The 17809-nt window shown below is 43.9% G+C and overlaps 1 protein-coding gene across 1 annotated transcript in view; it reads left to right on the top strand.

Annotated features, from left to right (window-relative positions):
* Positions 1 to 17809, top strand: part of LOC124968251 (zinc finger protein 574-like) — a 41996-nt gene that overhangs the window by 6439 nt on the left and 17748 nt on the right. The window contains exons 5-8 of the mRNA XM_047530537.1: positions 3290 to 4666; positions 4872 to 4952; positions 9144 to 9416; positions 16604 to 16716. Coding sequence (XP_047386493.1) covers positions 3290 to 4666; positions 4872 to 4952; positions 9144 to 9416; positions 16604 to 16716 — 1844 coding nt within the window. The remainder of the gene's footprint in view (positions 1 to 3289; positions 4667 to 4871; positions 4953 to 9143; positions 9417 to 16603; positions 16717 to 17809) is intronic.

The raw sequence follows: 17809 nt of genomic DNA, 5'->3' as shown, positions 1-17809 counted from the left end.
GCCCCCGAGTCACTGGCAATACTCGTGTGTGCCACTGAACCTCGCTACGTTTTGCTTTCGAGACAGTGTCTTGCTAAGTTGCTGAGGTTGGCCCCGAACTTGAAATCCTCTAGCCTCAGCCTCCTGAGTCACTGGAGTTACAGATGTGTGCCACCATGCCTGATTTACTTTTAATTTTTTTATTAGTGTATCATAATTATACATAATAGTGTGATCCATTTTGCCATAATTTGTTCAGTCTCATTCCCCAAATTTCAAACTCTATTAGTGAAATAGGCTTCTGTTCATCAATTTTGGAATATAAACAATATAGTTAAGAACTCATTTTTTTAAAATTTATTTTTATTGTAAACAAATGGGATACATGTTGTTTCTCTGTTTGTACATGGAGTAACAGCATACCATTTGCGTAATCATACATTCACATAGGGTAATGGGGTTTGATTCATTCTGTTATTTTTTCCTCCCCCCCCCACTGCTCCCACCCCTCTTTTCCCTCTATACAGTCCCTCCTTCCTCCATTCTTGCCCCCCTCCCACCCTTCATTATGTGTCATCATCCGCTTATCAGCGAGATCATTCGTCTTTTGGAGTTTTGAGATTGGCTTATCTCACTTAGCATGATATTCTCCAATTTCATCCATTTGCCTGCAAATGCCATAATTTTATCATTCTTTATAGCTGAGTAATATTTCATTGTATATATATACCACAGTTTCTTTATCCATTCATCAATTGAAGGATATCTAGGTTGGTTCCACAATCTGGCTATTGTGAATTGAGCAGCTATGAACATTGATGTGGCTGTATCTCTGTAGTATGCTGATTTTAAGTCCTTTGGGTATAGGCCAAGGAGTGGGATAGCTGGGTCAAATGGTGGTTCCATTCCAAGTTTTCTAAGGAATCTCCACACTGCTTTCCAGAGTGGCTGCACTTATTTGCAGCCCCACCAGCAATGTATGAGTGTACCTTTTTCCCCACATCCTCTCCAACACCTATTGTTGCTTGTATTCTTGATAATCGCCATTCTAATTGGGGTGAGATGGAATCTTAGAGTAGTTTTGATTTGCATTTCTCTTATTACTAAAGATGGGGAACATTTTTTCAAATGTTTGTTGATTGCTTGTAGATCGTCTTCTGTGAAGTGTCTGTTCATATCCTTAGCCCATTTGTTGATTAGGTTATTCGTATTCTTCGTGTAGAGTTTTTTGAGTTCTTTATATATTCTGGAAATTAGTGCTCTATCTGAAGTGTGAGTGGCAAAGATATTCTCCCACTCTGTAGGCTCTCTCTTTGCATTGCTGATAGTTTCCTTTGCTGAGAGAAAGCTTTTTAGTTTGAATCTATCCCAGTTATTGATTCTTGCTTTTATTTCTTGTGCTATGGGAGTCCTGTTAAGGAAGTCTGATCCTAAGCCAACAAGTTGAATATTTGGACCTACTTTTTCTTCTAGAATTCCATGTAATCTTTAAACTCATATTACAACTCATCAATGACTTGTAATCATTTAAAAATGAGTAGGCCAGGCATGGTAGTGCACACCTGTAATCGCAGCAACTAGAGAGGCTGAGGCAGGAGGATCGCAAGTTCAAGGCCAGCCTCAGCAACTTAACAAGGCCCTAAGCAAGTTAACAAGACCCTGTCTCAAAATAAAAAATTGAAAAAGGGCTGGAGATGTGGTTCAGTGGTTAAGCACTCCTGGGTTCAATCCCTTATACCAAAAAAAAAAAGAATAGGCTGACTCAGGAGACTGAGGCAAAATAGTGCAAGTGAGGGCAGCCTCAGTGTTTTAACAAGGCCTTAAGCAACTTAGTGAGACCCTGTCTCAAAAGAGAAAAGGAGACTTGGATGTGACTCAATGATTAAGTGCTCCTGGGTTCAATCCCTAGTACCCCCATTCCCCCAAAAAAGATGTAAATAAAATAGACCAAAATAGTATAAAATCCATTGTGAATGCATCAGTCTTTTTTTTTTTTTTCTTAATGGTGATGGTGCTGGGGATGGAATCCATATGCGTCACTCTTATTAAGGATGTGGTTTGGTGAAACTTTAGACCCTGTTTCAAGTGTGTGTATAGTGTGTGTATGTGGGCTTGTCTGTACTGGACTAGGGTCTGAGATATGAATTGGTGACAAGGGCTCTAGAAACACTAAGCTGTGTTAGATTTTGGTGCTTATAAAGGCAAAAATGGCTTCTACGTGGTAGTGCCTGCAGTGAGAGATGAACTTCTACCTCAGCCAAGTTACTGTCTGCAGTCTGTGCTAAGTTCTTGGCCAGGCCTGTTATTTCCTTTCAAGGTCTTGTCTTCCAGAGGACATATGAGTTTTGAATAGTGATTATCTAATGAATTGTTTTTTGTTTTTTTGCGGTGCTGGGGATCGAACCCAGGGCCTTGTGCTTGCAAGGCAAGCATTCTACCGACTGAGCTATCTCCCCAGCCCTAATGAATTCTTCATAACCAGTGGTAGTACACATTATTTCCTCTCCATTCAAGCTTGTGATAGAGACTATCTCTTTAAAAATGATAGAAGATTGGACATGGTGGCACATGCCTGTCATCCCAGTGACTCAAGAGGCAAAGGCAGGAGGATCACAAGTTCAAGGCTAACCTCAGCAACTTAAGTAAGGTCCTAAGCAACTTAGTGAGACCCTGTCTCAAAATAAAGAAACAAAAAGGGCTGGGGATATGGCCCAGTGGTTAAATGCCCCAGAGTTCAATCCCTAGTACCAAAAAAAAGAAAAACAAAAGAAGGTAGAGGGTTGGAGATGTAGTTCAGTGGTAGAGTGTATTCTTAGCATGTGTTAGGCCCTGGGTTTTATCCCCAGAACCACACGCACACACAAAGACAGAATATTTTAAAGTTCTTGCACAGATTTCATGCCTTGACTGGCCTTGGGATCTGCTGTTGTAGACAGCATCTCCGAGCCCTCTGGATACTGTGTGATGCTGGAACTGGTTACTTAGCTCTCTTCTCCAGTTTGAAGGTCTCTTTCCACACCTTGGTTTTCTTTACTGCTTCCCCTTCCTGTGACTTCTATATCCCATTCCAGTGTTTCTTTATCTATTTGTCTCCATCCATAGCTTTTGCCTTCCTTCCCCTTATTGTTGTCCTTAGGGTATTACTATCTTCCCTACCTCCAGGACTTTTTCTTTCCCTTTGGGGCACAATTGGATGTCTGTCTCTCTCTCCAAGAATATGTGTCCCCAGGGCAAGCTAATACTGCTAAATTCCTTTCTTCTTCTAACATAAATAATAAGGGATTCTTATGTTTTCTTTTTATTATGGTAGGTGGTAAGACCAAATCTGAGGATGAGGATCCAACTCCAAAGCTGAACATGTCGACAGAATCAGAGTCCAACGAACCCATAGAAGAGGGGCTACCAATGGACATTCCCCAGGACAGGTTAGAGAAGCCACAGCCAAGTGACACAGGGAAGAAAACAAACTCAGAGAAAGGAGATCCCATAGATTTGACAGTTCAGGTTCGTAAGTCTTCCACTGTCAAAAGGAAGGAGACAGCCAGGAAATTGAAAGGAAGCAAGAGTGTCAGTACAAAGCAGGGCCCTCCTAGGAAAGAGGTGTTGCATAAGTGTGATAAGTGCAACAAATACTTCAACCCAGACTCAGACCCTCACCAGCACCAGAAAACTCACACTGACGAGAAGTCCTACAAATGCAAAGAATGCGGGAAAGCCTTCAAATACAACTCAAAACTGTCACGGCATATGAAAATCCACACCGGGGAGAAACCATATGCCTGTGAGGAATGTGGACATGCCTTCAGTCAAAATTCCCACCTTCTTCAGCATCAGAAACTCCATGGTGGAGAGAAGCCCTATGAATGTGGGGACTGTGGGAAGACCTTCAGCTACAACTCGAAACTGATCCGGCATCAGCGAATCCACACTGGGGAGAAGCCTTTTAAGTGTAAGGAATGTGGGAAAGCCTTCCGGGGTAGCTATGACTGCATCATCCACGAGCGAGTCCACACAGGGGAGAAGCCCTACGAATGTAAGGATTGTGGGAAAGGTTTCAGTTCTAATTCAGTCCTGATCCAGCACCAGAGAATCCACACCGGGGAGAAGCCTTATGAATGCACAGAGTGTGGCAAGGCCTTCCGCCGCAGGTCAGTGTACCTGCAGCACCAGAGGTTCCACACTGGAGAGAAGCTGTACAAATGCAACGAATGCTGGAAGACTTTCACTTGCAGCTCCCGCTTCATAGTGCATCAGAGAATCCACACTGGGGAGAGACCTTACAAGTGCCAGGAGTGTTCAAAGGCCTTCAATCAGAAGGTCACCTTGGTTCAGCATCAGCGAGTCCACACTGGGGAGAAGCCTTATGAGTGTAAGGAGTGTGGGAAGGCCTTCAAGTGGAGCGCAAGTTTTCTTCAGCATCGGAAGTTGCATACCAGGAAGAAAACTGCTGAAGATCCAGGGCCATCCACGGCGGAGCCCCAGTGTCCTTCAGGCCTTGCCCCTCCCTCTCCCCAGCCAGCAAGCTCTGCCCCATCCCAGCCGGGGCCATCCCCTGCACCTCTTTCGCCGCTCCCCTCATCTGAAGTGGCCAGCTCTTCACCTGCCCAAGTAGCGCCCTCCTTTCAGGATCTTGCTACTCCTGAAAAGTCATCCTCTCGTAGCCTGAATCCCTTGTCTCACTCCCCGTGAGCTTCTCATGTTCTCCAGTCCTGCTGCACCTTGAATTATAGGGATTTCTACTGGATCCCTGGCCATGTCTTTATCTATACGCTTGTGATCTTGTTTTCCCAACTCTATTTTAAGTAGTAACACTTAAGGACTGTGTTTGATTACTCTCTTTTAGCCCCTGGTAGGAAGTGGCAGTGTTTGTCCTTGAAACTTATATTGTCCAGTTTTGGCTTCTTTCATCAGTCTGCCCCTGGGACTACTGGAGTTGAAAGAGTTTGCAGGACATTTTGGGCTTCAGGGAATGCGTGAGTTGGGCCACTGTACTGAGAAATATAGGGGAACTGTACAGCCCACAGGAGGAAGTAATCAGAGGAAGTATCCAGTGAATTGCCTTCAGGATTGAGGGAGGGAGGGCCATTTGGTGGGCCAGTGGCAAAGATCACTGTGGGGAGAATCTGAGCCTTAGAAGTTTTTAATTGCCTTTGTAGTGACCATTGGAAGGGTCCTGTGTAACTATGCAATAGACTAAGAAAATAATCAGGGAAAGAACTTGAAGTGGTGAGAGTAATAATGTAAAATTAAGTCTCTAAACTCAATTGGAGGGGAATTTGATTTTTCTGTGTGAGTTCCTTTTCTATTCCTGACCATATATTTGTTTAATTTCAGTGCCCACTCAAATATGTAGGCACAAAAAGTGACTTGGACTTATGCAGTTTAGGGGAGGTACCTGAGCGTAGTGATCTCTAAATGATACCTGGAGTGGAAAACCAGAGGCAAGGAAAGAAACCCAGCCAGGGCTGGTTACAGTTCTGGCCTCTAGAGGGAGCCCATTCCTGATCAGTTACTATAGGTCACCTACTCCAGATCCCCCTATTAAATCAGTTTGTAATTGGTGGTACTTTTAAATGACTTTTATGATGAACTACTGTGGAAACACTGAGAAGTGTTTAAGTGTGATGATTTTTTCAGATGTTATGATTTCACTGGTTTTACTATATTTTCCATCTAGTGGCTGGAGGCCCTGACCCTTCTTAGACTCACTGCTTCAGGACAGTTGTAGCACATGGAAAGGTACTTTTAAAAATTAAGCGGGAATACAGTATTAAGAAGGTGATATGTATACTATTGTGTTGATACCACAAAAATTATATCTGCAAGGGAGGGTAAAGAGAGATTTGGTTTGGTTTTGGTTTTGGTCAGGTTTATTGAGATATATATATATTTTTTATACAGTAAAAGCTACCTACCCCATTACTGTATATAATTTTTGAGTTTTGACACATGAATATGGTTGTGTAACTAAGATATAGAAAATAACTGTCATCCCAAAAAGTTCCCTTGGCTCAGGGGAAATTTTATTTATGTATTTATTTATTCATTTATTTATCTATTTATTAACTTAAACTTTATTTTTTTTTTCAGTGCTGGTGATCAAATCAGGGAGAAGTTTAAATGGTTGGTAAGATGTTGGGGATTTTTCTTTATTTTCATTCCTTCACAGGATTTGTGCAATACTTAGAATTTAAGAGGACAAAAGCAAAAACCAAATTCATTTTCCCACCTATGAGCGGAACTTCTGGAATATGAAAGAGCTTGGAATCACTGCTAAGGAAAGCACAGTCAAAATTTAGGAATATGACAAAAAGTAGGAATGTGACCCGTTTCTTAGACATATTTTAGACATATATACATACACAATTTTTTTTTTTGGTACCAGGGATGGAACTCACTTGACCTAATCTCCAAAACATTATTAAACAGCAAGGCCCATAGGGCATCTTGGAGGATTATAGCAGGCAAGGAAGGTGGGAGCAGGAGACTTCTCAGCTAGTCAGTCTCCAGGTAGGCAGGATTTCTAAGTATGGTTCAGAGGATAGCAGATTATGAGAAGAAAACAAGGACTGCAGGGAAAATAAACATTCCTTGACTTACAGTAAGGTTACCTCCTGATAAGCCCACTTCCAGTTGAAAATACTGTAAGTCAGAATGCACTGACATACCTAATCTGCTGAACATCATGGCGCAGCCCATTCAACCTTGAGTGTGCTCAGAACACTTCCATTAGCCTACAGTTGGGCAAAATCATCTAACACAAAGGCTACTTAATAATAAAGTTGGATATCTCCTGTGAGTTACTGAATATAGTACTCTGTGGAGTATCAGTTGTTGGCCCTTGTGATATGGTGGGAGCTGCAGCTCGCTGCCAGCATCCAGCATTGAGAGAGAGTAGGGAACTGCATACTGCTAGCCTGGGAAAAGACCAAAATTTCACATGTTTTCTGCTGAATGTGTATCACTTTCCCACCACTCTAAAGTCAGAAAAGTGTAAGTTGTCTATAAATAGATCTTCTCTAATCCTTAGGACCAAGAGATTTATGGGTTTCTGACTGGCAACTTTTATTTTTCAGTTATTTGTTCCTTCATTCAACAGAAACTTAGAATTGTTTCGCCCCCTCCCATTGTTACACAAATGTTATTGCACAGCCTCAATAGCACTCACACTACTGAGGATAGAGGAATGATGTGCCATTCTTTATAGTGCAGGGATGAGTGTTGCCAGGTTGTCTGGCACCTAATATGCTCAGGTGGTTTTTGACAAGGACCATGAGTAATTCTTATTACCATAATTGAAGGTTCTGCTGCTTGCTGCTCAACCAAAACTCAGGAGACAGAAGTTGGTAGAGGAAAACAGGTTTATTCAAAGTTAGCCCTGAAGAAAATAGAGACTTTTTTCTGTCTCAGATCTTCATCTTTGGGGGGGCTCAGGGATGTAAAAATCTTTTATGAGAAAAATGGGTACAATGGGACCAAAGGTAGGAAACACATGCGTGTGCATGCACGTGCGGACACTCACACACACGCACAGACTTAGATTAGCTTGTCCTAGCCAGAGAAATAAATATATTACAATTCCAGTTTCCTTGGTACTTACCCTGGCCAATGGGTAGGTTCTCAGTTTCCATTTTTAGCAAGAGGAAACTAAGATGAACAAATAGCTTTTACCAGGAATGGAAGGACAAAAATCTGTGGGGCTTTTAATGTCAAAGGGGCTCTGTACACTCATGGTGGGGACAGCATCTAAAAATGAACTCATGCATCATTTAATTTCCAACAGTGGTGTTCTTTCAAGGAGTTTCTGTGTTCTCTGAAAGTGAAATGGTTGTATCTAAACATGCCAACTCCCCTACCCCAGTGATATTGTGATACAATAAGAGATATATCTATATAGATAACCAGATATCTGTGTGTGTAATATACTGACTTCATATATATATATATGAGTTTGAGTTCCTAGCACAAAACTCCTAAAACCCTTGTAATTTCCAGCGTGATAAGTGTCTTGAATTTGGTCTTAGTTCCCCAGTTTCTAACACTAGGGCATCCAAGACCCTTGGAATCTCCAGAGTAATAAGTGTCCTTTTTGTATGCTAATGGAATGACTGGTGTTTGAGGGCCCCTAGATAGCTTAAGGATGGGGCTGGTTGCCAGAAAGATGAATGTGTGAATATCTGGTTGGAAGTTCCAGCCTCCTTCCAACCCTATAGAAAGGGGGAGAGGGGCTGGAGATTGACTTAATAATTATTGGCTAACGATTCAATTGTGCCTGCATAATGAAGCCCCCATAAAATCCCTAAACAAGGGAGTTGGGAGAGTTTTCAGGTGCTGAACACGTGGAGGTGCTGGGAAGGTGGTGCACCTGGAGAGGAAGTGACAGTTCTGTGCCCCTTCTCCCATGCCTTGCCCCGGGTCTCTCTTATATTTGACTATTCCTGGGTTGTATTCTCTTAATAAACCAATAATAGCAAGTAAAATGCCTTCCTGTGAGTTTTGTGAGTCATTCTAACAAATTATCAAACCTGAGGAGTGGGTTTTAGGAAACTATGAGTTAAAGCTGGTCAATTGGAAGTACAGATGGCCTGTGATTTGCATTTGGCATCTGTATCGGGTACAGTTTTGTGAACTGAACCCATGACCTGTGAGATCTGACACTAACTCTGGGTAGTTAGTGCCAGAATTGAATTGTTGGGACACCACCCTAGTTGCACGTGGGGTAGCCCAGAGTGCAGGCAAAACCCAGAAGCATCTGTGACCCCCAGGGCCCTGCTGAGTCCCCATCTGTGACCAACCTCTGAGGTCTGGCCAGGTAGGGCTGCACCGCTAAGCAATAGAGAATCTTAAATAATGCCGGCGTGGTGGCACAAGATTGTAAATCCCAGCGACTCGGGAGACAGGCATGAGGATCCCAAGTTCAAGGCCAGCCTCAGCAACTTAGCGAGAACCTGTGGCAAAAGAAAAAAAAGGACTGGGGATGTAGCGCTGTGGTAAAGCGCCTCTGGGTTTAATCCCCAGCACCACCCCAAATCAAAACCTGAAGCCTCCAGTGTTGACAGTAGTAGGAAAACCCAGCTCCGTAGGCGGGTCAGGTTGGGTCCTGAGCCAATGTACCACCGAGAGGGGAGGCCTCCAGGCTTCCTAGAGAGAACGGGTTCCCGCAGGACTTCCGGCTAGTGCCGGTGGCGGCGCGCATACTCTCGCGGGGGAGACGAGGTCTGGTCCCAAGACCTGGGCGACGGCAGTGGCCACCTTCTTTAACAGGGCTTCAGGGTTGCGGCGTCTCCCGCTTCCTGGAGCTCCGAGGCTGCGGCCAGCGTTAGCACTGGACCCCTGGAACCGTCGGCCCCGCTTGCACCCACAGCATTTCGTCGCAAAGCTGCTATTGGTCCAGCCGCCGTCTACCCGCTTTGCGGAAGCGGCTTCTCTTGGTCACGGTCGGAGGCGGGGAGGCGCATTCAGTTCAAACTACTTTCTGCGCCAACCCAAGTAGCCCCTTTGAGGCCAAGATTCTCCTCTAGACCCAGCTGTGGACAGTGAAGTGCAGTGGTGCGTTTCGAGAAGCTTCGTGCTTGGCAGTCCGTAGATAGAGCAATACAGTAATTCCTGGCAGCCTAGCCCGAGGGCCCTCCTTGGATTTTAGGATGGCAGGGTGCGGTCGCCGCTCGCGTACGAGAGGAAAACGACGAGAAAAGGAAAAATGAACTTCATGCAGTTTGATCAAACTGGGTTGAGAAGCAGCTAGGTCGCTTCTCTGCAGGTCCCATGGAAGCCAGTACAGTTTATAGAAACAAAAGCCAGGTGATAAGCATGTAGATGTAACTAGGCTGTGCTTAGCCAGTCTTAATTTTCTTGGCCTCTCTCTTCAACATGAGGAAGTTGATTCTTAGCGTGAAGAAATTCAGGAACTGTTTCCCAGTGATGGAGCAGTTATTAGTTACTAGTGAAGTTGGTCAGGAGTCTCTGGTGTGGAGGACATTCATGGTTCTTAGCGAACCATTACCGGCATGGTTATAAGGGGGGTGGGGGGTGGGGGTGGGGAGGTATGTGGGCTGCAAGAGAAGGTCAGTTTCATTAGTGGCTTAGTTCTTCACTGAGATCCAGAGGCATGTTCCTTTTCAAAGGTCAGAGAGCAGTCCAGGAAGCCAGGGAAAGTCAAAAGGTTCTCTGGACAGTGTGGTCCCAGATGAGCTGATCTTAACAGTGTGTCTTGCATCAGCTCTCAGAGAAGTCACTACAGGACTCTGGGTCCCACCTGGCTTCCCCTTTGCAATGCAGCTATGGCAAGTGTATATATGTGTCTATACACATGAAAATGTGTTTTTTGGATAAAGTGGTATAAGGTAAAATAAGAGTTTCCATTTTGGTTTTTGGAGAGGTAGTTTTGGTTAGAGAGACCACCAGGGAGATAGTTTTGGTTAAGAAGAGTACCTGTTTTTGAGAGGGTCCATTTAATTTGTGAGTTGGAAGCACATGCCAGTAACATTTTCTGGAAACTGGAAATTCACATCACTATCTACAGATGAAGCCTGAAACAGGAAGTGTCTTGTGGAATATGTTTGCCCCGTAAATTGTGCATGTAGATTAGCATAAACCTGGGGGGGTGTTTTTTCAGCAGGTATATTCTGAGCAGCCTCAGTGTGCCATGCCATAGGTTTTATGAATATGATGGGAAATAATAAGAATAATTTGAATTATTAAACTCTGCTGATTCATTCACTTAACAGGTATTTATGGCATTCCTGCTTTGCACTAATGGTAACCAAGACAGTGTCTTCAAGGAGCTTTAAATTCTAATGGGGGCATCAACAAAATACCAATGATGCATAATATACAGCCATGGACTGATATGTGCTAACAAGGAAGGGTTTGTAAGGGAATGGAAAGCGACTATAGTGTGCATGGAGTGAGAGAAGGGCTGCTCTGAGGAGGTGATATTTAAGCAGAATGAGGTGAGGAGCCAGTCAGTCAGAGAACAGCAAGAATTGAACAGTCTTACAGTGTTGCGAGTTTTTAAGCAACAGAAAGAAGGCAAGTACTTCAAAAGTGAAAGGTACCAGGTAGGGCAGACAGAAATGAAGTGAGAAAGAGGCAGGCACAGACCACTTCTTGTGTGACTTATGTACAACTGGGCAAGCCTCCTTCATTCAGTGGGAAGGCCTCAGTGACCAGGTGAGTCTGCACTGTGATCTAAAGACGGGAGAGAGTTCCAGTTTAGTGGAAGAACAAACACAAAGTCCTTGGTAGGAAAGAGTTTGACTTGTATGAAGATGAAGAAGAGAAAGGAAACCAGCGTGACTGGATTATGCAGAACCCAGGGAAAGAGCTAAGGCTGGCTGAAGCTGTGGAAAGATGCAGGGGCCAGATCATGTGGGAACCTGAGGGTCATAGGAAAGAGTATGGATTTCATGCTAGGAGTAGTGGTGGCCATTGAAAATGGTTTTCATTTTTCTTTTCTATCAGAACATTGAGACACGTAGAAAAGCTGTTGTTGGGAGGTAGGTCTAAGAATGAATAGTGAATGTGACTACTAGAAGATAATTGTAGGAGTCCAGCTAGGAAATTATTATCATACTGTTGTAGAAAGTACTGGTGTCTGGGTAGAGCAAATTCCCTTTTTATCACCAAATATTCTTAGTTTTTTTCATCTATTTTCCCATATATATTTCAAAATCCAGATCCTTCTGATCTGTAGAATAAAAATGATTTCTATTAGGATTGCCCCAATTTATAGATTAATTTGAGAAATAAGTTTTTAAAGAAATAATACTTCTTATTCATTAACGTTTTCTCTTGTAAATTATTCCATTTTTGTTGATGTTGTTCTTTAGTGAAGGGGTGTGTGTCTGTGTAAACACATACTATAGGTTTTTCCATTTGCCAATAGAAATTTAATACACCATGTTGATTTTCATCTGGCTATCTAATTATCTGCAGCTTGTGCCTGCACTTCTGTCCCTTTACTCATGGCTTGAGGGGGAATGCTTTGTTCCAGGAGCCAGTAACCTGTGACCCTGTGTTTAACCCAGAAATAATGGGCCAGCCAGGTGCCTACTCACAAGACCCTATACAGAGATGTTGTGTTGGAGATTTTTAGGGCTGTAATTTCTCTGAGTAAGGCCCTCTCTGCTAGGATTCAGCCTCTGTACTTTGGAACTTTCTGGCTTCTTTCCTTTTATAGGCCGAGATATTTTTCATAATCTCAGTTTTTATAACTCTATGAACTGAGTTCTCCAATTCACCAGCCTTAGGGACTGCTGTTTGGGGAGAGGCCTGGGGTTTCTTGTAATATTAAAACAGATATCTCCATTTCCCTAATAGAGACTCTGATCTGGGAAGAATGGGAAATGAGAAATTTTCTGATCCCCTAATTGAGCCCTGTTTTCTTAGACCATCCCTGTTTTCTTGAGGTATTGGTCCCCTACCATGTGGTTAAGACACTCCCACTGTTTCAGCTCAAACTCAAATAGGGCCAGATGTGTTTCACTTCTTCCTAAGATAATTGGGCTCCTCCCCTTTGACCCACCTCACTTGTTCTCCTGTGTGTTCCAGCTTCCACTTCCTAAAAGCAGAATATGAACTGAAAAGAGTTCCGGAATTCACTCTTGACTCCTCATACTTTCCTGCTCTTCTTTCAGTAGATGCCTAATATACTCTCCATGGCACAACTTGTGTTGTAGCTGGAACACAAGTCTAGTTTCCGCGAAAGGAGTACAAAGCTCCAAGAAGTGAGAGCCTTGATAACAGAGCAATATATCCAGATGTCCAGACTTAGTCTTCCTGTTCTTGGAGAGCAGGGAGGATAATTTTCCTACACAGCAGTGCTTGGTGAGTAATCCATGTCTCTGAAGCTTTTCTCAGAAGTAATGGACTGTCGAAGTAAAACAGAGTCTTCCACTCTGGCAACCTCCAAGGAGACCTTGGATAGAAAGGAGAAATTTGCTTGAATTTCAAATACGTTATGAGGGAGAAGCATGACAGTTGTCCCATTGACAGATCTAGCTATGTAGTGGGGTACCCTGACAAGTCTTTGAGAATGGAGTGGTTGTGAAGAGTGGCAGAAGGTGCTTGGAGAGTATTAATCACATTTAGGAAAAGTTTAATCTAATAGGAAGGCCCCAGTATTCTCAGTCTACTGAGCCATTAACCAAGTCTTGGCCTGGACACACATCTGGTATAGGGTGGGAAAGGGTTCTAAGGCCAGATGTTAATAGCTCTTTTTGAAACCACGACACATACTGGAGCCCCAGCAACATCTAATTTGTATCATCAGAAGCAAAGAATGCAACTAGAAAACAAACTCACAGAACACTTATTATGTGCTAGGCACTACTGTAAATATTTTGCCAATCCATTAACTCATGAATGACTTAACCTTCAACAGTCCTTTGAAGTTAGTACTACCACTCATACCCATTAAACAGGCAGAGAAACTGGCTGCAGGTCACACAGCTAGTAAGTGGTGCAGCTAGGTTTCTGGCTAGCTAGTCAATGCTCTCAATGAATACACCTTCAGCCTTTTGGGGGGGATGGGAGGGAAGTACTGAGGATTGAACCCCACTGAGATACATCCCCAGTCCTTTTTTTTTTATTTTTTAAATTTTGGGACAGTATCGTATTAAGTTGCTGCAGGTTTCTCTGAGTTGCTGAGAAGGGGTCTCATTCTTCCCGGTGCATCACAGCCACAGCACCCAAGCAATGTGGCACATGTGGAACCATGGTCCCCTCAGTACCCGTAGGGGCAGCCAGAGTGGCAAACTCCTGAGAACCCTCGCTAATACTCCAGACCCATCATTCTGCCGGCCGGAGCTGCCTGACGGCATCACCGGAAGGAGCTGCCGGTAGCGGGGGTTGTTGCGCGTACCCCAGCCTGGGCCTGTCAGTCCGTCCCTGGGAGTGGTAGTCAATGGTGATCAAGGTTCAGGTGGGAGACCTCGGAGACCGCCGCTTGCCAGGCGAGGGGAAGGGTAAAACTACTTCCGGCGGAGCGCGGCAGCTCTCCCGCTAGCCCTCCCCACCCCGCAGGTGCGGTTCCCTCGCTCTCTGTGAGCCGGCGCCGAGCGGGGCTTGTGGTCCCAGCAGAGCAGAGCAGTTTTAGGGTCTGGATAACGGAATTGCTGGTGCCGAGCATGTACTCTCTTATTCTCCAACCCGCATCGTTGGGGTGAAGGGGTGGTGGGACGTAGCGGGGCCACGTGTCATATACAGGGCATTCTTGGCGCCAGGCGGCCAAAGGCTCACCCGTGCCTCCTTATTTCTCTTCAGTATCACTTCTCCAAAACCTGAAGGAGTGTGCGAAGCGGGGAGGCCAGCCACACCCCAGACCACTTAGTGCCAGGTGAGCAAGCATCCTCTAGCCTATGCAGCCCCCCTTTCCTGCCCTCTCATCCTTTTGACGTCCAGAGGGAGCGGATATCAGCTCTGCAGCCAGATCCTAAATTGTCCCGGCTTGTGGTCTCCTTTGTGCATCGTTCACTGTGACGCGGTGGAGAACTGAGAATGCTCGAAGAAAGACACGATTGGACGGAGAAAACGAGTGAACAGGAGATTCAGTGGGGGGTAGATTTGGCAACTGGGGCCAGCCAAAAAAATTCAGAAAAGCGGAAATCTTCATCAATACATACAAAGAAGACCGACCCCTTTCACCCTGTCCTCAAGACTGGAGAAGTCTTTCCTGATACAAAGCAGTGTTGGTAACTGTTTTGTAGATTCCAGTAAATTTTCTACACAGACAGGTCATCTATGAGTACAGACAGCTTTACTTCTTTCCAGTCTGCAAGACTTTTATTTATTTTTCTTGCCTCATTGCACTGGCTAGATCGTTCATTTCAACGTCAAGTGGAAGTGGTGAAAGCAGATATCCTTGTGTTATTCCTGACCATAGGATGAAGGCATTCAGTCTTTCATTATTAATGATGATCATTGTAGGTGGTTTGTTTTGTTCTTTTTTAAAAAATGCCCTTTATGAAGTTGAGGATGTTTCCTTAATTTGGTGAGAGTTTTATCAGGAATGGGGGTTGGATTTTGACAAATTATTTTTTCCTTTTCAGAAGTGTTTCAATTTCCTCAACTATCATCTTTTGTGGATAAAACATTTTAAAAATCCTTTCTTCTAGCTTTTTTGAAATATACAGTACATAATAGTTATCTGTAGTCATCCTACTATGCCCTAGAACACCAGAACTTATTTTTCCTACTTAACTCTAACTTAGTATCCATTTAGCAACCTTTCCCTATACCACCCTCTTCCCTTCCTTCCCAGCCTCTGGTAATTGCTATATACTTTCTACTTCTGTGAGATCACTTTTTTTAAAATTCCACACATGAGTGAGATCATGTGGTATTTGTTTTTCTGTGCCTGACTTACTTCACTTAGCATAGTGCTCTTTAGTTCCATCTATGTTGTCACAACTGACAGGATTTCATCCCTTTTTATGGTCAGATGGTATCACATTCTATATGTGTACCATGTTTTCTTTATCCACTTATCAGCTGATAGACACTTAGGTTGAGTCCATTTCTTGGTATTGTGAATAGTGCTGCAGTAAACATTGGTGTGCAGTTGTTCCTTTAATATACTGATGTCCCCTTTGTATGCACATACAAAATGCACACAAAGGAATAAAGCCAGAATGACAGATGGGCACATAGAGCAAGATACAGTGGAGTTGATACCGGGGCCAGCAGATGAAGGCAGAGGAATTTGCTAGGGATGACCACAAAGAGATGCAGTGACTCTTGAGCTGTCCCGTTGAAAAGGGCAGTGCTGGCTGAGGGCAAGCTCCTGGCTGGCTGTCCTTTGCCATACCACTATACTCTGCCTTGGAACTCAGGCTGTCCTCTGCCCTCACACAGGGCTTAAGCAAGAACCCATTGTTTCAGGAGCCAGTGACCTTTGAGGATATGCCTGTTTACTTCACCCAAAATGAGTGGGCCAGCCTGGCCCCTGCATAGAGGGTCCTGTACAGGGAAGTGATGCTGGAAAATTATGCAAATGTGGTTTCCTTGGGTAAGATGTCTCTTTTCCTAGCTGTTGTCTTTCTCACCCTTTGAGAATCCTGACTTCTTACTTCCTTAGAAATGTGTGGGGCTTTAGGGGCTGTTGCTCTGAGAGCTCCTCAGAGATTACTGGGTGGGGAAAGCATTATGTTCTCAGGGTTTTTTTTTTTTAATAGTAACTTTATTTATTTACTTTTTAAAAAATGTGGTGCTGAGGATCAAACCCAGTGCCTCACATGTGGTGGGCAAGTGCTATACCACTGATCCACAACCCCAGCCCTGTTCTCAGGTTTTGAAATCACCAACTGGGAAGGACTGTACCCAACCAGTTGGGTTGTGGAACTGAGGAGCTCCACAGAACCCTTTGTGCTTCTGTCTGTAGTAGCTTATGACTCTTTGATGTGAGTGTGGGATTGATTATTCTGGGATTCTGTCCCCCTGTGCAGGAATTTTCTGTTCTCTAAGATTTTCACAAGCTGTTAAGTTTTTCCCTGACTTTACTTTCTTTTGCCTACCTGGCTGAGAGGAGAGAGAGGGAGCTGGAGATGGGGAGAAGAAGGCCAGTAGGAAATCTGCTTCATGATTCCCTTTACCTTTTTGTTCATGTATCTTTCTCCCTGGGCAGCATTCCATTCACCAGACCTGTTCTGGTGTCCCGTCAGGAGCAAGGGAAACTGCCATGGGGTTTCCATCCCAGGGAACCTGGGGACAGCAAGGCCCTCAAAAGTTTATATCCAGGTAAGCATGAGAACCTGCCAGCTGCTTTTTTTGCTTTGCCTGCTTTCTGGTTTTCACTTTCAGTGTATAATAAGTATTCTCTTGAGGACTATTTCCTTTCTGTGGAATCATTACATGTGGTTCTCTGAGTTCAAGGTGGTCACCCACGTCCAATGGGGAAGGACCAATCTCCCCCAAGATAGGCATGACTGCAGGCTTTCTTTGCATGTTTGCTTTGCCTCTCCTCCTCATGACCTGCAAGGGGTGACTGAACTGCACTGAAACCAGCTCTGTTCTTTGCTGCTGCATGGAAATGGTTTCTTTTTGAAGAGATAATGATGTCAGCCACCTTATGAAGAAAATGGGCTTCTGGCAGCCAGTCTGGCCATCCATGCATATAGAATACAGAATTTCTGTGGAAAGCTGTTATGAGTTCCCAGATACTGACTTAACAAATGAAAAACAATTTTTGTATAATAGATTTTTTCAAACATGTCCAAATACCAGTATAGTATACCTCATATGTTCCTCACCCAGCCTCAACAGAAACTAGTTTTCTGCCATTCTCTGCCCCCTCCCCTATTCTGGGGATCAAACCCAAGGCTTCAGGCATGCTAGGAAGTGTTCTCCCAATGAGCGAAATACCCTCATCCTGATGTCCTGCCTTTATTGTTTCATCTTTTTCCCTTGGATGCTCTAGAAAATTTTCTTTTTAGCTGATAAACTTTTGAAACAAAAGTTGTAAAATTAAAGGTGAATGGTTTTCTCCTTTACTTATTTATTTGCAATGGAGCCTCATTATGTTACTCAGGCTGGTCTTGAACTCATGGGTTCAAATGATCCTCCCACCTCAGTCTCCCAAATAGTTAGGACTACAGGCATGTGCCACTATGCCTGTCTCCTCATTTTGAAAGTGAGGGATATGAAAACTTAGTGTATTATTTTCTTGTCTTTTTAAATTCTGTTTCACCCTTTCTCTGCCCATTAAATTTCCTGTGTTCTTCAGAGTTTTTACAGAAAATACCCTTTTACTGAAGCAGCTCCTAGACTTGTGTTGAAGTTGTACTTTTCTGTTGATGATGCTAAGAATTCAGACTATCTGGGAAAAAATACT

The sequence above is a fragment of the Sciurus carolinensis genome, chromosome 17 (genome assembly GCF_902686445.1).
Source record: "Sciurus carolinensis chromosome 17, mSciCar1.2, whole genome shotgun sequence".
Taxonomy (NCBI): Eukaryota; Metazoa; Chordata; class Mammalia; order Rodentia; family Sciuridae; genus Sciurus; species Sciurus carolinensis.
This window is presented reverse-complemented; position numbering and strand designations above follow the sequence as displayed.